The sequence below is a fragment of the Cynocephalus volans genome, chromosome 8 (assembly GCF_027409185.1).
Source record: "Cynocephalus volans isolate mCynVol1 chromosome 8, mCynVol1.pri, whole genome shotgun sequence".
Lineage (NCBI taxonomy): Eukaryota > Metazoa > Chordata > Mammalia > Dermoptera > Cynocephalidae > Cynocephalus > Cynocephalus volans.
In genome coordinates, this window is record NC_084467.1 from 60629058 (window position 1) to 60652637 (window position 23580).

General features: G+C 36.1%; 1 protein-coding gene across 3 annotated transcripts in view; it reads right to left on the bottom strand.

Moving 5' to 3' along the window:
- ANKRD13C (ankyrin repeat domain 13C) overlaps nt 1-20838 on the bottom strand; it is a 75170-nt gene extending 54332 nt beyond the window's left edge. For 2 of the 3 annotated variants that reach the window (XM_063104767.1, XM_063104765.1), the window contains exons 1-2: nt 20092-20838; nt 8447-8488 (exon numbers count right to left, since the gene is read on the bottom strand). In XM_063104767.1, coding sequence (XP_062960837.1) covers nt 8447-8488; nt 20092-20536 — 487 coding nt within the window. In that variant the 5' untranslated portion in view covers nt 20537-20838. The remainder of the gene's footprint in view (nt 1-8446; nt 8489-20091) is intronic. The other variant, XM_063104766.1, reaches the window with a different exon arrangement.
- Between the last annotated feature and the right edge of the window lie 2742 nt (nt 20839-23580).

Below are 23580 nucleotides of genomic sequence, written 5' to 3' on the forward strand. Positions count from 1 at the left end.
CTACTATTCCTAGTGATAAAAGGAATACCTGTAGTAGCAGGAATCTTTATTAGAATAAAGTAAAATAAATACGGATATTTCACAGAGGTGTTTAAGAACATCTGCTAATGGTATATAACAATATATGTACAAGAATGTTTTACTGTTGTTTGTAGTGGCAACTATATTGAAAATAAAATGAATGTCCACCATGCATAATAATAGACACATATTGCATCTATATTATTGAAGTAATATACAGCCATTTTTTAAAGAATAGTGTCATGTCAAAAGGAGAGATGAGCCAGCTAGAATGGTCAATCACCGGCCAAATTTGGTAAATTGTACATCAAAGAGAATGACTAGTTATAGGACATTGAAAAAAAAAAAACTGGTAAGGCCATGATAACATCAAAATTAAAATAGTGATAAGTTCTTTACAGAAGAATAATATCAAGCCAACTAAGAAATGCAGAAGAAATGATAAAATTAGAAAATTAGCATATTACAACACCCAACGTAATAACTGATTTGAGCAACGGTCTTTACTGAATGCTAAAACCACTATATGCTAGGAAATAGGATATTCACATGGTAATCAAGTATCATCCCAAGATTATTTACTAATCACTGTTCCTTTACAGTAGATATATGAACATCTAGAGATCACCAACTCAAACAAGTGACCTAACTTAGCTGCATTAATAGTGGAACAACCTGTCATTATTTGAGCCCTAATGTGATGCAATATAAAGATCGTTAACATCACCAATGCCGTATTTTCTCCAGAAATGTTTAACCTGTACCTAATCACACCTCTCTAGCTAATTTTCAATTCACAGAAAAGACAGACAATAAGGAACAAGTTAAATAACATCAGTAGAAAATAATCAAGCAAATCCAAGATGGAGGACATTCTACAAGTTAACTGGGCAAGATTTTTCAAAAAGTTGGGCACGAAGGGGGAAAAAAGAGTGGGCAAACTGCTCTAGATCATAATAAACAGACGTAACAACTGAATACAATGAGTGAACTTCGACTGGACTGTTTTTGTTTTTGACAGCTCGCCAGTACAGGGATCGAACCCTGGACCTTGGTGTTTTTAGCATCACATTCTAACTAACTCAGAGCTAACCAACCAGCCCTCATATGGGTTCTCTTTCAAGATAAAACACCTATAAAACACACTTTTGGAGCAACTGGAGAAAAGCATATCCAGCAGGTTTTAACATGGATTACCATGTTTACTGGGGGGGGGGGGGGGGGTAGTAAGGAGAAGGGATGATGGAGAGCCAAGCTAAAAAGAATTAAAAGAAAAAAAGAATAAAAACAAATGGACCTTCCCCCCAAATATCTACGATTGGGTTTTATGTAAATAAATATGTGTGTATATGGGCTATATAAAGAAGTTAGGGGAATGCAAACATGGAAGGTATCTACAGACTTCTAAGGCTATTTTATAACTTTTGAGAAGAAAAAAAATATACCAAAATACTATATGTAGTGATTCTACTTCAGTGAAAACAAACTAAGCCCCTGCACTGTATGTAAGGAGTAAAGTGTGAAAGGATACCCATCAGTCTATAAATGTTAATTACATCAGATAAAGAAGTGGAAAATGATGCCTTTATATACCTTTGTACTGTATTATTTCAATTGTTTTGACATCATATATTCATAACCAAAAACTCATGAGAAGAAAAAACTTTAATATAAAAATATTAAAAAGCAGGATGCACAACATCTAAAGCAATACCAAATTGTATAAAGTAAGGTATAAGATTAGTATAAGAATTACAAATTCTGCTAGACGTGTAAACTATGTTTTTTGATATGCCACAGACCCTGCAGAATGGGTGCCCTTCAATCTCCAGTCACAATCCAGTTGAAGTAGAGATGAGCAACTAACAAAAAATCTGATAATTATAGATATCCCAATGACCTATGGCATATTCTTATACATTAAAAAAAAAAAAGAACTGGATCAATCAAATATCTTCTCTCAGTAATGTTAACAATGAATACTGAGAAAACAAGGTAGTTAACAACTGGGCACTGAGGATTAAAGAATGCATAAATGTGCCAGGAAGAAGTCAGGACTTGAGTGTGAACAAACTGAAATTATGAGGAATAGAAATCAAACATAAATAAGAGCTATAAAGGTAATAAAATATAGAGAGTAGATGAGATGAAAGAACAGTTGTAAAAGAACATCTAGAGAGATCCTTATGAGAAAGAGAAAACATACTAATTCCAGAGCTACACTGGGGAAAAAATAAACTACAGATCTATAAAAGACTGAGAATGAATTAAAAGTTGCAACAATTGGTTTGAAGAACCTTTCTCTGTAGTTTCTAACCAAAAGTATGAGAATTAAAGATTAGTTTTCTGTTTCATCTCCTAAAGATTCCTGAAGCCTTCCTTAATTAACTATAATGTTCTTCTTCATTTCCACCCAAATCCATAGTTCAAAAACCTCCAGGCAACATGGACAACTTTGGCCAACGAACCCATAAATTCAGAAAATATCAGACTTCTGTGAGTGAGAGAAGGAAAGTAAATAAAAGTGTGAAAGTCCTAAGGTATCTCTCTTCCTCAATCAACAAATATTTAAATGTCCTAGGAAATTTTTGCTCTGTTTACAAACTAGTATACAAACAGAAAGTGCCCCACAATAATGAAGTCACTGAAGGCACAGTATATCTCAAAAAAAGAAGGTAAAAGAGAATAGAGTCTCACAGACTGGACAATGGTATAACATAAAAGCCATTTACAGAATTACCAAGTTCAGGCATACCCTGCTTTATTGCACTTCACAAATGGAAGGTTTGCAGCAACCCTGCATCAAGCAAGTCTATCAGCGCCATGCTCACATCACGTCTGTGTGTCACATTTTGGTAATTCTCACAATATGTCAAACTTTTTTATTATCATATCTGTTATGGTGATCTGTGATCAGTGATCTTGCATGTTACCATTATGACTGTTTTGGAGCACCATGAATCGCACCCATGTAAGATGAACTTAATAAATGCTTTTTGTGTTCTGACTGCTCCTCTGACTGGCAGTTTCTCCCATTTTGCTCCTCTCTTCAGGACTCCCCATTCCCTGAGACACAATAATATTGAAATTGGGCCACTTAATAACCCCACAATGGCCTGCCTCTAAGTGCTCAAGAAAAAGGAAGAGTCACACATCTCTCACTTTAAATCAAAAGCTAGAAATGGTTAAGCTTAGTGAGAAAGGCATGTCAAGAGCTGAGACAGGCCAAAAGCAGGCCTCTTGCACTAGTTAGCCAAGTTGTGAATGCAAAGGAAAAGTTCTTGAAGGAAATTAAAAGTGATGATTCTGGTGAACACACAAATGATAAGAAAGCGAAACAGCCTTGTTGCTGATATGGAAAAAGTTCAGCGGTTTGGACAGAACATCAAACCAGCCACAACATTCCCTTAAGACAAGCCTAACCCAGAGCAGGGCCCTAACTTTCTTCAACTCTGTGAAGGCCTGAGAGAGGTGAGGGAGCCGCAGAAGAAAAATCTGAAGTTGGTTCATGAGGTTTAAGTAAAGATGCCCTCTCTATAACATAAAAGTGCGAGGTGAAGCAGCAAGTGCTGATGTAGAAGCTGCAGCAAGTTATCCAGAAGATCTAGCTAAGAAAATCAATGAAAGCAGCTCCACTAAACAACAGATTTTCAATGTAGATGAAACAGCCTTATACTGGAAGAAACTGCCATCTAGGATTTTCATAAAGAGGAAAAGTCAATGCCTAGCTTCAAAGCTTCAAAAGACAGGCTGACTCTCTTGTTAGGGGCAAATGCAGTTGGTGACTTTAGGCTGAAGCCAATGCTCATTTACCATCTGAAAATACTAGGGCCCTTAAGAATTAGGCTAAATCTGGGGCTGACTTGTTAGCTCATTTTGTTAGAACATGGAGTTATAAAACCAGGGTCAAGGGTTTAGATCCCTGTACCAGCCAGCCACCAAAAAAAAAAAAAAAAAGAAAAGAAAAACTGCCAAATCTACTCTGCCCATGCTCTATAATCTATAAATGGAACAACAAGGCCTGGATGACTGCACATCTGTTTACATCATGGTTTACTGAATATTTTAAGCCCACTATTCAGACTCACTGCTCAGAAGAAAAGATTGCTTTCAAACTATTATTGTTCACTGACAATGCACCTAGTCACCCAAGAGCTCTGATGGAGATGTACAAGGAAATTAATGTTGTTTTCATGCCTGCTAACACAAAATCCATTCTGTAGCCCAAGGATCAAGAAATAATTTTGACTTTCAAATCTCATTAAGAAATATATTTAACACAATATTCATTCTGCAGCCCACCAGTCAAGGAGTAATTTGATTTTCAAATCTGAGCAAGAAACACATTTCATAAGGCTATAGATGCCATCAATAATGATTCTTCTGACAGATTTAGGCAAAGCAAATTGAAAACCTTCTGGAAAGGATTCACAATTCTAGGGACCATTAAGAACATTCATGATTCATGGGAGTAAGTCAAAATATCAACATTAACAGGAGTTTGGATGAAGTTGATTTCAACCCTCATGGATGACTTTGAGGAGCTGAAGACTTCAGTGGAAGAAGTAACTGCAGATTTGGTAGAAACAGCAAGAGAACTAGAAGTAGAAGTGGAGCCTGAAGATGTGACTGAATTGCTGTAATCTCATGACGAAACTTTAACTTTCAGGAGTTGCTTCTTATGGATGAGCAAAGAAAGTAAGTGGTATCTTGAGATGGAATCTACTCCTGGTACAGCTGCTGTGAGCATTGTTGAAATGATGACAGGGATTTAAAATATTACATAAACTTAGGTGACAAAGCAGAAGCAGGGTTTAAGAGGACTGATTCCAATTTTGAAAGAAGTTCTATTGAGGATAAAATGCTATCAAACAGCATCACATGCTACAGAATAATTTTTCATGAAAGGAAGAGTCAATCAATGCAGCAAATTTCATTGTTGTGTTATTTGAAGAAATTGCCACAGCTACCTCCGCCTTCAGCAACCATGAGCCTGATCAGTCAGCAGCCATCAATATCGAGGGAATACCCTACAGCAGCAAAAAGACTACAACTCACTGAAGACCCAGGTGACCAGAAGCATTTTTCTGCAATAAATTATTTTTTAATTTAGGCATGTACATTATGTTTTTAGACATAATGCTATTGTACACTTAATAGACTATGCAGTACATAACTTTTATATGCACTGGAAAACCAAAAAATTCATGTGACTTGCTTTATTGCAATATCTGCTTTATTGCAGTAGTCTAGAACCAAACTTGCAATATCTCTGAGGTATGCCTGTATAAGGTAGATGTTTTATCTTCCACTACATGTTCCAATCGCACTATTGTGCAACCACATATCAAAAATATAAAAAGACCATACAGAAAAAAGTAAAAAGTAAAAAAGAGTTCACAACTGGAAAAATATAAATTGACCAGCATATTATTGGTTGTGCCTACTGTACATGAAAAGGACTCAGAAAGAGTAAATACTGACATTATTTGTAGATCCTGAATCATCTAACTGATGTTACCTGAAATACGTTCCACAGAACTCTAGTCTCTCAAGATTCTTGTGAAAAAGAGCAAACTTCGAATAACTGTGGTGAACACTGACTACTATATCCAATACTTGACCAACTTTGGAACTTCACAATGCATATTAAAACATCAAAGTTCTAACGAGTCTCACAGTAAAGAAAACTGCTTAACTTTTATTAACCCAGTATTTTCCAAATCAATTTGACCTGGAAACTCTTTTCCTCTAAATACCTATCAATATCCCATGAAACCAATGTTTCATGAAACACATTTTAGAACAAGCAGATATAAACCTATGATGAAGTAAAGCCATCCATCTAAAATTAGAACACCTAGACCAGTGATGGTAGATAGGTTATATTTCTCATTCAAATTCTGGTAAATCCATATTGACTACTAAAATGATAAAACAGAAAGAATTCTACAATAGCAGTCAGATTTGGCAAACTGCATGTTGGCCAACTTTAACATAGACCACATCTTTTTTGAATGGCTCTCAGTGAAAAGAGGGCAAGGCAATGCATCATAAATCCAGGTTCTGGAGCCAGACATTCCAGGTTGAAGTCAAAACTCTGCTTCTTTAGTCTGGGCGAGTTGTTTAACTTCTTAAGGCTATTTTCCACCTGTTAAATGTGGATAATAATAGTGCTTTTCTCACACGGCTATTGTAAAGGTTAAATGAGTAAATACGTGTTAAAGTACTAGGAAAAGTATCTGGCATATTGTAAATGATTGATATATTTTAATTATTTTCTAACGTTCTGACCCAGTGTTTTTTGGGAAAAAGCTGAATCTTTTTATTAATCAAACTTAGCTGACTACATCTGATGTATTTTCACCAAGGTAGCTATACTAAAGATGTCTCTCATTGCCTGCCCGGCCCATATTCCTGCTAAACTAAACATACTTCCTTTGTATTCCCAATTCCTTCTCCTACCCCCAACTCTCTCCCCAAGTCAGCCTAGCCAAAGTTAATTTCACAGAAGTAAATACCTATCCCAAAGTCAGATAATTCATGAGTCTGCCATCAACCATCACCTGTGGCTTGACTTGAGATGAACTCTACCAATCAAACTTTTTGCTCAGAAATTTGGGAACCTAAGAAACTGAATCAGTTGGTGGCAAATACTGAAGCCAGAAAGACATTAAGACTTAGGATCCTTAGGATACTAGAACAGTTCTTTTTTGTTCTTTCATTTTTTTTTTTTTCTTAGTGACTAGCCAGCACCAGGGTCCAAACCCTTGACCTTGACGATATAACACCATGTTCTAACAAACTGAGCTAACTGGCCAGCCCTTAAAGAGTTATTTTAAGTAATATTCAACTTCAGTAAACAGAGAAAGTCAATCAAGAAAAGAAAGAATATTACAGATACATGAAGAACATCTAACACATCATAAGATATACACAGATAACAGATAGGGAAATAAACAGGAGAATAGCTGATTCCCAACACATATTGGTTCCTGCTCTTCCTGAAACCTGGTTAGTAACCATTTCTTGAAATTCTATAGTATGGTAGTCTCTCTCAATGAATCTCTCTCTACTTAGAAGTAACTCAAGTTAGTCTACTTTTTCGAAGAAGAAAAAAAATACCATACACTGAAGATAAATAGATTTGAGTCACCAATTATACAGAATTAAACCAAAATCAAATTATCCTTCAGATCACATGCTTCTCTTAAGCATGTGAACTTAAAAATCACACTAGCAGAAGAAGTCTGCTAATAGTTGAGCTTATGGAAATAGAAAGTAGAATTGTAGCTACTAGAGGCAGAAAAGGGTAGAGGAGTGGAGGGAGGAAGGAGATGGAGAGGTTGGTTAATATATACAAAACTACAGCTAGAAAGGAAGAATAAGTTCTAGTGGTCTACAGTAGTTCTAGGCATCTATAATTAATAATAATTTAATGTATGTTCCCAAATGGCTATTAGAGAGGAGCTCAAGTACTCTCATCACAAAGAAATGATAAATTTTTGTGATGATGAATATGCTAATTACACTAATTTGATCATCACACATTGTATTCATGCATTGAAATATAACTCTGTACCACATACAATCAATATGCATCAATTAAAAAATAAATAAATTTGTTTAAAAAGAACTTTGTTTTTCAACAGAATAAGTTGTGGTAACATCCCTGGGGTCAGTATACATTCAGATCAAATGTTTTACTGACAGTTATATTATAATACGTAACAATAAAAAATGGTCAGAATGATAGATCATTGTAAAGAAAAATGTTAACAGACATTCATTAGCCTGTTTTAAAATAAAGGAATATATGTTTTTAAAATTTAGAAATCTAGCACTCAAAGGGTTGCGAATCAGCTATCTGGAATCCTCAATTTCTAGAGTAACTGGGAATCCAGATAATTAAAATTTTATTGTATCTAGAAATAACTTACAAAAGTAGATCTTTTAAGTCACTTGCCTACGAGATTTTTTTTAAAGAATGAACAATATTAAGTTTTTACAATTATCTACCATACAAAAGGCTCGACTTTCAAGTTTAGACATACAGAATATTCCATGTTAAAAATTGTATAAAACTCTTCTATATTAAAAGTATTATAATAATTAATAAACCTTAATATCTGAAATAAGATTTTCTGAAAGTATAAATATCTGCTTGATAAAATAACCATGTAAGGGAAAAAAACAAAGCTTCAAAAGACATCAAGGTTGGTACAGGATCACCTCTCATGCTTTTAAAAAAGGGCTATAGAAAATGAAAAAACATATTAATTTTAAAATAATGAATCCTAAGTTCAACTAGCAAATAAAAGAATCAGGTTAATTTTTAAAACTCAAAAGACAAAACTGATTTTAATATTTTTAAATTGATTATGCATGAGTGAAGTTAAATATAAAAAATAATATTTTTACTAACCTTTATTTCCTAACATCACAGCAAGATGTAAAGGAGTGTTTCCTAAAATAAAAAAAAAAATTCAATTAGAAGGTGTAAAAACGTAAAAAAAATTTACTTAAATGTAGTCTCAGCTCCTTCAGTAATTTAACTGATAGATTTTAATCAAAAATAAATTAGTATAGCCATTATGAAAAACAGTGTGGAAGTTTCTCAAACTATTACAGATAGAACTACCATATAACCCAGCAATCCCATTACAGAGTATATACCCAAAGGAAAGGGAAGCATCATGCTGAAGGGATATCTGCACCCCATGTTTATCACAGTTCTGATCACAGTAGCCAAGAGTTGGAACCAAACTAATTGTCCATCAACAGACAACAAGAGAAGGAAAATGTGGTATATATACACAATGTAATACTACTCTGCCATGAAAAGGTATTAAATTCGGCCATTTGTAGCAACATATATAAGCTTGGAGAAGATTACATTAAGTAAAATAAGTCAGGCAGAGAAAGAGAAATACTGCATATTCTCACTCATATGTGGGAGCTAAAAAAGAGAACAAAACAAAGCAAGCAAACAAAAACATATAAATAATAATAAGTTGAACTGTTAAAAGGAGAGAGAACTACAGTTACTAGAGGTAAGAAAGTAACTTTCACTCTCCCTCTTCTCCCTTATCAAGCAGGCAAGAAAGAGGAAGGGACAGGAGGGAGAGTGAAAGGTTTATTAATGTACACAAATGTATAGAGAGATAGAAAAAATAAGCCCTACTGGGGAATCTACAATCAATAACATTTTACTGCACGTAACCAAACAACTAGAAGAGAGGAGATCAAATGTGCACATCACAAAGAAAGCATTAAGTTTTGCAATGATGAATAGGCTAATTAGCCTAAATAGATCAATACACACTGTATACATATATTGAAATATAACGATGTACATAAATATGTACAATGTACATAAATAGGTACATAGTTATATTTCAATATATGTATACATTGTGTATTGATCTATTTAGGCTAATTAGCCTATTCATATATTTCAATAAAAAAAAATTTTTTTTTTAATTTACTCTCTTGCCCTTTGTTTGCAGACCACTGCTCTAATCAGTAGGTATTACTTCATATTGTCTTGGTTCCAGGAGAGAACACCTGTCAGTCATCAATATAATTCCTGTATATAATCACATTAAATTACTGTTATTAAAAATTTATTTCATAATCTAGCTTACTTGATTCTAGAGTCATTACTATATTTTAACATTCGGGAGATGGGTTTGTAGGTTCTGTTATTTCTCTACCATTTTACTCACGTAAAACCAACTCATCTTCATTCAATAAATACTTCCTGAGCATTACAATGTGTTAGACATAGAGCTAGACATTATAGATTCAACTATTAACAAGTTAGAAATAACTCCTGCCCTCAAGGAGCTTATATTCAAAAAAGAGAGCATGAGAAATATAAATAATACAAGACAAAACAGAGTGTGGTTAAGAAAACCAACAAAAGATTAAGATTGAAAATGATAAAGGGAGACATACTTTTTTTTTTTTGTCTTTTTCGTGACCGGTACTCAGCCAGTGAGTGCACTGGCCTTTCCTATATAGGATCCCGAACCCGCGGCGGGAGCGTCGCCGCGCTCCCAGCACCGCACTCTCCCAAGTGCGCCACGGCTCGGCCTGGGAGACATACTTTTTGATCGGAAAATCTCTCTAAGAGAAAATGTTTAAAATGGGATCTAAAAGATAAACAAGAGCTAAGAAATCAAAGAACGAAAGGAAAAGCATTGCTGGGCTGGGCCATTTAGCTTACTTGGTTAGAGTGTGGTGCTGGTAACACCAAGGAACATGGTTCTATCCCTGTACCAGCCAGTCACCAAAGAAAAAAAAAGAAGAAAAGCACTGCAGACAGAAACCAGAAATAACCTGGCATACTTAAGGAACTGAAGAAAAGTATGGTCAGAACACGGAAAAAGGGAGAGATCTGTACAATATTAAATTGGAGAAGTAGGCAAGGTCCAGATCATGCAGGGCGCTATAACTCTAATAAATATGAAATTACTTTTAAGTAAGCAAGGCATTCAAGGATCCTCAGCAGAGAAGTTGCATGATACAATTACATTTTAAGATCAGTCTTGTTAGGATACAGAGAATGGACTGGAGGGGGAACATTAAGGAGACCACTGAGTCAAGAAAAAGATAATAAAAATTGCTTGGTCCCAAAGTAGTGGCAGTAGACACAGAAGTAGATTGATTCAAAATAACTTGTTAGGGCTGGTCAGTTATCTCAGTTTGGGTTCATATCCCCTTACAGGCCAGCTGCCAAACAAACAAACAAAAATAACAGAAAATAAATTTGTTAATTAGATGTGTATAGGGAGGAGGGGTGAGACAAAGAATGATCCCAATAATTGAGGCTTTTGAACAAGTGGATATTTAATGATGTAATTTAAGACTGTGTCAAGGTGGAAGGGGAGGAGGTGGAAAATGATTACTCAATCGTGGTCAAGTTAATTCTGAAATATCTGAGATTGCAAAGTGAAGATGAATACAGAATATGGAATTCAAAGGAGAAGTCTAGGCTGGATATAAAAAGAGAGAGAGAGAAAAATCAAACATAAATTTCAGAATATCTATTTTTGTCCTAATAGTAGAAAAGATAGCAACAGTTCTCTTTCTTCACTTTGCTATCTTTCAGGTGGGAAAAAAATGTATCATCCTCTATGGTAAAGGAAGAAGAAAACATATAGAACTGATAACACTAGTTGCTGCCAAGGAAAACAACTGGTTGGGTAGACAGGGGTGAAAGGGAAACTATTTTTACAATGTATTCTATTATATCTTTTTAGAATTCCATAGCATGTGAATGTAATTCATAATCAAAAAATTTAACAAATTAAGGAAAGCCCAGTAGAATCTAGACAGAGCACACAAGTGAAATCAAGGTGTTCATGCTCCTAGATAATTACTCTTTGTTTTCTCAAACCCTCCAGGAGCATACAGTAAAAAGGGTAAAATCATCAGTACCTACTGAAGGAGCAAATAAGTGAAAGGTTACATTATAAGTCCAAATTATTAATCATATTATCAAAAGATTTATGAACTCGAAATGACTTTGGGTTCAACAATCCAATCCCTCTCATATACAGATAAGAATATAATCAGAAATATCTACTACAAAGACACCCATTTACTTTATCAACCAAATGTATCATGAAACTAAGTGCTCAAATGTCCTTGTTATCTCCATTCACTATCCCCTTAGTTTTCTGTCTTCAACCTGCTGCTTATGCTAACTTACTACACAAATACTAAAAACTTAAAATAACCTTCCCTATCAACTTTTCACAATGGAGTTTTTAAATGTCAAATTGTAAGCCTTGATTCTGTATTAGTAAACAAAATTGAATTGTTTTGTCAAATGAGTGAATAACATTCCAGTAACATTACATCATTTTAAAATATGCAAATAATCAATTAAACAGCTGGCATTCAACAGGCATCTATTAAATGTGCTAGGCATTATGATGTATACTTCATGTACCCATCTCTTTTAATTTACTCAATAAGCTGGTGGGACAAATATTATTCCTATATCACAGGTAAGAAAAATAGACCTAATAATAGTTATTTTCCAAAATTAATATCTAGAAACTGGGCAAGTCATGACTCCAAAATCCATATTTCTTTTACTATACCAAATTTTCAAACTTTTTCATCTAAGATCCCTTTATACTCCTAAGAATTAATGAAGATCCCAAAACCTTTTGTATGGATCTACCTATTGATATTTAATATATTTGAAATTAATTTTTTTAAATTTTATTTATTACTTTTAAAATTACAATAAGCCCATTAGATGTTAATATAATTTTTTTAGTGAAAAAATTAACTGCATTTTCCAAAACAAAAGAGTAACAAGAGTGTAACTTTTAAATTCTTTAATTAAAAATGAAAATAAATTAAATTTCTTTAATGTCTGGCTTAATAGAAGACAGCTGGATCTTCATAACTGCTTCTGCATTTAATCAGGTGTAAAATGTTATTTTGGTATGAGGTATATGCAGAAAATCCAGCTTCACATAGATTCACAGCTGAAAAAAGGAAGAGTATTTTTAACATTTTCAGGTAGTTGGGGGATTTTTGATACTCCACCAAAATCTAGTAAGTGGTCATTTCTAAAAAGTTAGATGTAATATGAAATCTAAAATTATATGAATAAGCTGTTTGCACTGTGTTACACTGAAATACACTGGTGTCTCTCGCACTTTGAATGGCTCTTTTACTAATGCATGACTTTTTTTTTTTTTTTTTAAGGATGACCAGTAAGGGGATCTTAACTCTTGTTTTGGTGTTGTCAGCACCACGCTCTCCCAAGTAAGCCACAGGCAGGCCCTTACTGATGTATGATTTTGTAACGTCATGCATTGATCACCTGAAAAATATTGGTTGACAATACAGATATTCCAAATGTTGAAACATTTCACTTACACAATATCAAAAAATCACACTTGGTAATATCACCTCCAATCTGACCGGGACAGTCTTTTAAATACTTAGAGCTCATCAAGCTTACAGTGGCAGAAATAAGTTCTACAAAATTCTAATTTTCACTTGAAAGCTTGAAGTTTTACACTGGCAACAAATTCTGTCAGTTGTTTTCCTTGAGGTCACAGGCTCGCTTCATTCATTTTCCAGAAAATGTCTGCCAAATATCCAAATTATAATAACTGTAATATTGGTAAGCCATTCTTTCAAATAAAAATGGTGTTCCATAAAAACAGTGGCTAGCTCAACTTTCAACTCAGTTTCACAAATGTTTTCCCTTATTTACCCTTTGGTATGCAGCAGAGGGGCATCATGTACAATCCCCATTACAGCACAAAGAACACCAGAAAGACTTGTAGTCAAGATTAAAATTTAATACAATTAATCACTTCTATAGCATCATCAAAAACATTAAGTGAAATTGACATTTTTATTTTATTTATTTTTTACTGCACATACACGGCAGTGAATACAATGACTAATAGCACAGTTTGGTGTCGTGACTTGTACTAAGGTGCCAAGAATTTTACTCACCATTGCTTTTGTACCATCAGTGAAAATGTCAGCACAGAGAAAAAGGCAGGCAATGACTTGGTATTTTTATAAAAATAGTTTTGGCTTTGTGCACCCCTTAATTATAGAGCAAAGCAGGAAATTACAAGTACTAGAACCAACATAGCTCCAGATTCTGCACACATCTTAAAGGGAGAATTTCTGCATTTTCTCTCAAAAATAGTAGTATACTACTAAAACTCACATGTGCATAATCTTACAACCGATCCATCACCAATTCCTACTAGCTCTATCTGCTCATCACTTCCACAGTTAGACCCACTTATAACAGCTTGTTTCACTAACCCTAGCCCATCTAAGTTTGTGCTTCAGATAGCAGCCAGAGTGAGCCTTTTAAAAATCAGATCGTGTCGCTCCTCTGCTCAAAACCCTCTAACCACTTCCCGTGCTACTTACAATAAAAACCAAATCCTTAAAATGATCTACAAAAGTTCTACATGCTTATACCCCCAACTACCGCTCAAATCTTATAAGTCCTTCCACTCTCCCCCTTGCTCCCTTTGTTGCAGCCATATTGGCCTTCTTCCTAGTCTTTGAACATAATACCTTTGCATGTGAAACACTTTCCACTTGAAACACTGTTTTGCCAGATATCTGCTCCCTAATTTTCTTTAGGTAATTGCTTAAACTTCTCTTATTCACTGATATCTGCCTTGAACTTGGTTTCAATTAAATAGTTATTATCTTCCCTTCCCTGTATTCCCAGCACTCTATCCTCCTTACCCTGCTTTATTTTACTCTATAATACTTATCATTATCAGTCATCCCATACATTTATTAGTTTACTGTCTCTCCCACAGAATGTAAGCGCCATGAGAGCAGGACTTTGCCAGTTTTGTTCACTGCTATAATCCCAGAGCGTAAAGCACTGTCTGTCACATATTAGGAGCTCAGTATTTATCTGCTGAATGAATGATGAAGGAAGGAAGGAATGAACAAAAAAAAAAACTATAAAGAACCAGAAGGGCAGTGTCAAAATCTGTTTTTACTCTCCAAAAAGCATTTCACCCCAGGACAATGCAAATCTCCACATAATTTTCTATGAAAACCAACCAAAGGATATACATCATAAGAGGATATGCAACATAGCACCTGTGGATTTATCAAACAGCACAATGTTGAGAAAGAGAGAGCATGCATTAACTGCCTGACGGTTATCTGCAGCCAAGAATCCAAACTGATCTACACCAGTAGAAGACTAAAGCTGACTTATAGAAAAGTCAGATAAATCTAACCCTTTAGTAGACTGACAGGAAGTATGAATTCTAGCATTAAAAAAACCTTCCATTTAAAACTCAAAAACAAGAATGGTGGCTTCTGAAATGTATGTCACACCAAACATGAGCAAGATACTGACACTAATTGGTATTGCTACTGTATGAGCCTTCAGAGTCAAAATATTTTCCAGTATTCACCCATTTGAAATTATATTGCCCCAAGAAATGGATATTATAATACGTACTGATTTCAGAGGTTAAGTAAATACCATAATGCTAGCCAGTTAGCATGGTCTCAAACCCAGATCTGATTCCAAATACAGTGATGGCATTCTAATCTTGCAGGTAATCTTTCAGACTTCAACAAGAATAACAGGCTCTAGAACAGGTGATATTCACCTAAACCACACAGTTAAACTTTAAATATCCTGATAATTAGCACCATCCATAATCTTCAAACACTTAGAAAAAAAGAACTTTTTCCTTTTTTCCTATCCCCATTTTACATACTTCAGTCTTCCACTAAAACTGATTTCCCATCTCTCCCTCAAGGAAATAAATGGTATAGGAACAGGAACATATTGTTTGACCAGACTCCATCCAATTCTCTAGGAACTGCGCTCTTTCTAGAACCCAAAGCTTCCTGACAATTACATTGTACTATGCATCAAAGTAGATTTCTCTGACTTAAGAATGACATTAACTTGGGCAGCCATAATACCTAGAACTCAATTCTCCGATGACTCCTCTAGAATTCTGCCTCATTGAAGATGCCTGGGACCCAACATCACCAATAACTAACTGCCTGTTTCTGTTGCCTTTTTTGCCAAAATGGGAAGGTCAGAATTTCTGCTCCTATTGCAGCTCAATGTAGAAAAGAAGAGAAGAGGATCCCCCTCCGTTTTATAAGGTAGCTCTGCAGATGTGTTCAGATCACAATATTGTAAGTGGTGAGTCAAGACTATAGCGCTGATGGTAATGCAATCAGGAAACACGCCACTTAATCCAATGACAGTCCTACTTTATTAGAGATATGCAAGGAGAAGAAAGAGGAAAAAGGAGGAAGCTCATATTCATCTGATCATGAAGATCAACAAATCAACCCTGACAGATCAGTGGAGTGACAAATTTCACCACCAAATCAACCCTCACACCCAGTAAAGGTATATAACACCTTTTAGTGGATTCTCTTAGGCCTCTAGACACCACTTTTTTTCTAAGGGAAACTAAGGTCTGCCTTTCAAAAACAAAAAAAAGACTACAAAACATAAACAGAACAAATATAAAACTACTAATGTTCTTTTAAAGATACACCATCATTTTAACCGTTTCCTAGCTAAAACTGGTTACCAGACACTTAGTTCGAGATTTTTTTTTTGCCATGCAGAGTTTAGCTTTATATTCACCTCTTCTCAAAGGAACCTATCATGCATTATTCTCTCGCATCACCCATCATGAAGATTTTAGGAACAAAAACAGAAAAAATAATGTCAAAAGGAAGACAAAAGATTTAATACAATAAACCAAAATAAACATTGCATGATCAACAAATTATCCTGTTTCCTCAATTCTAAAATGCACATTTTTAATCTTTCTGAAATCAAGATTTTTTAAATCCCTGTCTGAAGAATTCTAGCCACCAGGCAGAGTGGCACATGTTAACCATTTTACTGTGAATTAACTGAATTATCTGCATTGGCAGGAACATTCTCAATTGAAATTTAACTTAAATTTGAAATCTCTAATCACTGTGTGAAATAGCTTCAAGAAGATATTACAACTCCATAAAAATGAAAATTAACTGTATATAGACAAGATGGCTTGTCACATGTCAAGCAATGTAATTAAAGCATTAAAAACTGGCCGATCTCTCAGAACAGATCAGAAAATTTTCACATCCAGGAAATACTGGTTTGAGCATTTTACATATCCAGGACTTTCATCACTCTGGCACCTAAAAGCTTCTGACTAGCATCCAAAAGAAGCTGCTTAACTTCTTAAGAATATTTAACTCAAGGGAAAAAGCAAAATTACAAATATAATAGTAAGTTCAGTTAAAACCAAGAAAGTCTTCTGTATGTTTCATATCATTCTCTATTCGAAAGGTGATGAAGAAGTAAAATCATTATTATCAATTATAAAAATGGGCATGCTACCATGATGCGTTGCCAAAACATCAATGGCAAAAAGTAATTCAGAAAAATCTTTACATTCTAAATGTGAAAAAAGGCATAGTTAGACTCAATCTTTAATTTTATACTAAAGAAAAAAAGTGGTACATAACTAAAGATATAAAGTTTAACAATTTTCTGTACATTTAACTTATTATTTCTTTTCCCCATCCAAAAAAAGGTATTATTAAATAAGTGATAAATCACAATCATTTGGCATATTTGAACACTATATACATGATGTTTGGACCCAGAATACAATATTTCTCAAAATGAATGATAGCTCTGAAAATGCAATTCCTAGTCAACCAACATTTTACCACAAAACAAAACATTCTATCCTTGCTCCTATTCCATTTAAGTCAATAATTTGCAAATGCACACACACACACCAAAATGAGTTTATCAAATCAGAGATCAGTAAAGACTGAAAGTGCTAATGAACAGTGAACTAAATAGTGACCGAATGAGGATTTAACAAGCTTTCCAGCTAAAATAAAGGACCAAAACAAAACAAATTTAATAAATATAAAGTCCTGTGATGAGGTTAAAGAAATAAATTCAAGAAGGGATAGAACAGAAAGAGAGCAGATCACCTGAGAAAAAAAAATTAACACACTCTTGCACAGGTTAACTGCGTGCGGCTTTAGAGCAAGAAATATAATCTCCTTGTTGTCTTTGCTTATGAGGCTACTATAGCTCCAGCACTAAGGTTAGTTCTGGGCACCATACTCAAAGGGAAGAATTAACAAACTAGAGTTCTACTAAAAGAAAATGATTAAGATTTTCATTTATTTATTTAACACACATATATAGTATTTACTATGTTTCAGGAACCATTCTAAACACTTTATAAACCATGTCATACAAAGAATGGATAAAGAAGTTAGGAATGTGTAAACTGAAGATAAGGGGAAGATAATAGCTCTTGTCAAATATCTAAAGGGCTATCATGTGGACAAGGTTAGCCCATTTATCTGTGACATTACATAAAAAAGAATTAACAAACAAGAGTAAGAGATCTGGGCTCTACAGATAAACTCTGAGAGCTGTCCAATGGCAGAATCTGTCTGCAAGGCTACTGTAAGGACTAAATCAAAAACTATACATTAAACAACTTTGCCTGCTATAAATTACAACATACACATTATTAGAATTGACTTCCTTGCAATATAGGGAGTCCCAATCAATAGAAACATTTACAAAGAGATTAATTATTGGTTTTGGAGTCCTAGCTATTAGTTCGACTTCTAGCTTTGCAACTTGTACCATGTATGTAACTTAAGCAAACTTTCCTTGTCTCACTAGGCTTCACTTTTCTCACTTTTAAAATGAGAATAAAACTATCTGTTTTGCAGGGCTGTTGTGAGGATTAAATGTGATAATGTATGTAAACAGCACAGTGGTGAAACTCAATAAATTATAACTATAATAATGATCATCATCATCATCGTGTTGTGGAAGGAATCCCTACAGTGAATATAAAACTATGTGATAATGAGCTATAACTATATGGCTCTGCTATTCACCTGTATGAGTGTTTGATTCTGCTGTGCATCTACCATGTTCTAACAATCCAAATATAATATACAGTTTGTTTCTTGTTAATTTAAAAAGCGTTTATCTTTTATAATTTGAAAAGAAAATATCCTAAAAATCCAAATAAAGCATCCAGGTTAGTAAAATATCAACAGTAAAATTAATACTGTAATGAGGAAATTACAAAGCTACAAGGAAAAAAGGAACTACATTTATTATATAGACTAAAATTGAAAAACTTCCTAATAACTGATTAATAAACTGATTCCACGACCCATCTCACCTAACAACTGTTTCCCAAAGAGTTAGAATATAACTACCATCAATAAACAACATTATGCTTGTTACAACAATAAAATGATGAAATAAATTACATGTCAGAATGAAAAAGTGGGTGCAGCCTTAATGTACTTTTTGGGGGATTTGAATTATGATAAATAAGTGGTGATATTATTACAATTACAGTATTGTAAACTCAGAAAACACGTGCAGTTGTTAGAGAATTATACAACCAACAGAAACCTTACTCACTTTTTTAATCTCAATTTTTGTCCTAATTTTATATAAGAAGACTAGAATCCAACGGAATTAAAGGAGTTCATTCCACAGGCAAGTATTTCATTAATGTGCTATATTATTGTGAGCACAAAGATGAGTGTGTTCTAATTGAATGTATATAATAATTGTCACAAGTTAAAAGGAGATCTATTAATATTTGCCACCTATCCAGTTTAAAATGGCCTATTTATCAAATGTTCAAAATGTCACTGTTTACATTAGTTTTCATGTAAAAATATACTGTTGCTTAAAAGTCAACTGAGTCACATTATTTTTTACAATTAAAGAAACAAAAAATTCAGCTGACAAGTTAAGGTAAGGGAAAGAACAGAAATATAATCCTTCAATAACAAATATACCATACGTTCTAATATAGGCTATAAAAATCATAGTACTATTTTTAGTCAATCATCAAGAGACACTACTGTTAGCAATTCTCTTCGTAAAACAAAAGAATAAAAAAATAGCTACTGAAAAGCCATTTTAATTATTCTAGGTATCGAACACCAACACATTCCTACTGTGTGTCTTCCAGAAATCAATGCATTCTAAGTTTCCTAAAAGCAGACAAAAAAGAAACAACCTGGTGGCAGGTAGAAATCTCGCAATCAGTTTCTGTTGTGTGTGTAGTCTGTACCTAAGTAATGAAGGCAGGTAGGCAATTCATAGGTTCAGAATTAAAGATCCAAGGTTGGAAGGAGAGAAAGAAAAGAAAAATAGCTCCATAAACCAATGAAAGCCAGGTTGGATGAGAGGCAACCTAAAATTTCTGACCGTCAAGAATCAGCATATTCAATGACTGTCTCAAAGATAAACAAAACAGCTTCTCACAGGAAACTTTGAAGTGGGCAAAGAGGAAACATTCCTTTGCACCCACAGGAACCAACCCCTTGACCATTGGCATGCTATTACTGAATCGGTCATGATTTACGGGCATTTGGCCCAGATGACAGGCAAACGACAGGGAAGAAGGGGAGCCTAGGATTCCAGAGGCCTGGGGAGGCACACCCTAGGCTCGGGGAAGGAGAGGGGCGAGCACTCCTCACCATGATTATCTTTCTGCCCGATATTGTGTGTGCGGATGAGAGAAGAGAGTCTCCTCACATCCCCCTTGAAGACGCACTCGTGAACCGGGTAGTGTGCGGGGCAACTGCCTCCATCTGCGACGACAGCAAGGGGGTTGGTGCCCGCTAGGAGAGCCGGGGACTGGGAGGTGGTAGTCACGGAGGAATTGTGCAGCAGCAGGGCCGGGGCACCGGGGGGGTTGGAGGAGGCCGAAGCTGCCTTCAGCTGCAGCCGGTGGTGATGGTTACTGAAGATCTTATGACAGGATTTGCCGCCCTTGCCGCTGCCGCCTGAGCCAATCCTGCCTCCGGTAAAGGGGCCGCCGAGGGCAGCCGCCGCTTCCTCATCCCCGGGCTCCAGCAGGTCCCCCTCTTCTTTGCTGGGCTTGTGGTCCCTCCGCAGTGAGCGGATCTTCTCCCCAGTCATCGCCGCCGCCAGGGGCAAGGGGGGGATCCGGGAGGCTCACCGCCGGCGACGGAGCTGGCGCTGCGCGGCACAAGGCGATTAGAGCGGTGGCCAGGAGCCTCCAGCGTAGCATGAACTCCCAGAGCTTCCCCGAGCCCGGGACAAACGCATCTCCCGGGAAGAAAAGCCGGCTCTCGCCTAGGCACGAGGTGACACAGGCGCGCTGGGGGGACCTACAGCTCAAATGCCCGCGACACCAAGATCCCAGTCCCCGCCGCCGCAGCCCCAGCCACTGCTTCACACCGAAAAACAGGGCACGGCCATCTTTCCCTTGCTTCTCTCGCGAGAGCTCCCCCGAGAGTGAAGAAGGAGGAAACACCGCGATAAGTGAGCTTCCCGGCTCCCTCTTCCGCACCCTCTATTCCCGGATAGTCACTGGGCGCCCGCCCATCCCGGGAAGCTTGTTTCCGCGCCAAGAGGGAGTCCCCGAGCTAGCGGGCCGAGACCCCTTCACTCCTCTGGCCGCGCTTCTCGTGGGCGGTCAGACACCGTAGCCTGCGTTGGAGATATTTGGTGGACATTGTAAACAATGACTTCAACTTTCCGACCGCCGATCCTCACGCAGAGCAGTGCAGAATAACGCCACTGCACGCAGGATGTGATGTCACGGAGATGCACAGAATACTCGTTCAATAAACATTTACTAAGCATCTACTTCGTGCCATACACTAAGCTAGCAGATTTTTAAAGCGCCACTCCTGACTCAAGGAGCAGTGTAGAGAAGGGAAGAGTCAAACAATCGTGTACAGTAAGTGCGCGGCAAATGAAGCGGATGCGGGGAGTAGGGCTGCACCGAAAAGAGAGGGGCAAATCTTATTGCTGGGGTGGCAGAAAAGTCATCATAGAAGAAGAGTTTAAGGGCTGCCCTCGGAAAACTATGAGCTGTTCAGCAGACCAGGAGAGGGGAGGTCACTCAAATATTCGTTAGATGAAAGAATTTCAAGCAGAGTTAAAGTCGGGGCCCGGGGGGGGGGGGGGGGGGGAATGCTCACGGATGGCAATTACTTTTGTGTCTAGAATATCACTGGCTAGTTCATGGCCAATCTCAACCCAGTGTCAAATTCTAAAGAAATGTATATTTTACGACCATAAAGCTTTGACAAATAACTAAAGCTGTGGGCACTGAGGGGTGTGGGGTGGGGATTAGCAAAACGTCCAGAGGATCTTCACCCATTTATCTCCCATTTGCCCTGACAGTTACTTGTCTCAAATCTTCTTTAACAAACTTTATTACCACCCCTATTGCCCCCACCACACCCTACCCCCAAAACAAAAAAACCCTCTGTGGGCCTCTCTTCCTCCTCCCCTGTCACTCAGGTTTTCACCTCTGATCTTCCCAATTTATTCAAATCAGTCTCTTCCTTTCTTCCTTTCCTCTCCTCTCTTTCTTTTTTTGGTGGTGGAAGGGGGGTGGTGGCTCCATTTATGTTCAAACATTACCCAATCAGCACCTCAAACGATCCTCCAAGAAAGTAGTAGAGACCAAACACATATATACAATAACATATATATACCCATACATACAAAACATATAACATATACACACAATAACACATAAACACATAATCACCACCTCAAAGGATACACCTGAGAGAGTAAGAGAGACTGAACACATATATACCATGACATTTTGTTCTCCCACAATAGCCAATATTTATTGTTAATTCTAAGCCAGGCAGTATACTTGGCATTTTATATGCTGTTATCTCCTTGTAATAAGCATTATTATCTTTACTTGACTTCTCTAATGCCTCAGGGCTAGAATGTGGCATAATCAAGTCTAGAGAAATAGCAAGGGCCAGATCCTGCAGGCCCTTGTATGTCACCTTAAAAGTTCAGACTTTATCTTACTAAAAAATGGATAGCCTTTTAGGGATTTTAAGTAAGGAAACAGCATGATGAGATTTAACTTTTTAGAAAAGTCACTCACTCATACTTTAGAAAAGTATATATCAAGAACGGATTACAAGGGGGCTACAATAAAGACAGGGAAACTAAGAGGTTGCTGCATAAATCAAATAGTAATGAGTTAATATATGCATGCAAAAGTCTGGTAGAATATATACATCACACAGTGGTTATCTCTGGGAGATGGGACTGCTAAATTACGTATTCCCTGGATTGCCTGAATTCCCTTCTACAAAGAAAAAGTACTACTTTTTATTAATCAGAAAAAAATAATGTTTAAAGAAGTGTGTAGTACTTCAGGCAGGAGATGATGAGAACATGAACCAAGTTAGTAACAGTGAGGCTGGAAAAGGTTTAAGAATTTTTTAAAAAATGAGTTCAGTCTTGGCATACTGAGTTGAAGGTTCTCATTGCTTATCCAGAGAGAGTTTGATGGTATACATTTTCGATATTTGAAAGTGAAACTTAATAGACAACAAACTGGGTTTAGGCTAGATTCAGGAGTTACCATTGTACAGGAATTGAGGCCCCAGAAACAGCTGAGTTCCCCAAGGAAGAGTGTTTAGAGTGAGAAATTAAAAAGGTCCAATATAGAACAAAACCTTGAAAACACCAATATTTAAAGGGTATGTATAGGAAGAGTGGCCAGCATCCTATTATTATCAAAAACCTACACCAAATATTCCACCATTATTTCTGTGAAGTATCTTATCACTGGATCCAGGATTTAAAAATACCTTATTAGTGGCTGCCATCCATGATAGATGTGGAAACTCCTAAGTGTCCATCTAGAAAAAGTAAACACTATAGATATCAAAAATAATATTCAGCCCTTACTTTTAAGGGCTCACAGTACAACAGGGAAAAAATGACATAGAAATATAAGATTAAAATACATTGTGAAAAATACAATAATTTAAACTATATAAGATCCCAATGTAATGTAAAAGAGGAAGTTATTAATTCTTCTTTCTGAAGAAGCTAATGTCTGAACTGGGTTTTAAAGAATGTATGAGTTGGCCAACTGGACAAAGGGAAAAGGACATTATAGGTAATAATAATAATTATAATAATAGCTATCATTTACTGTGAGCTTA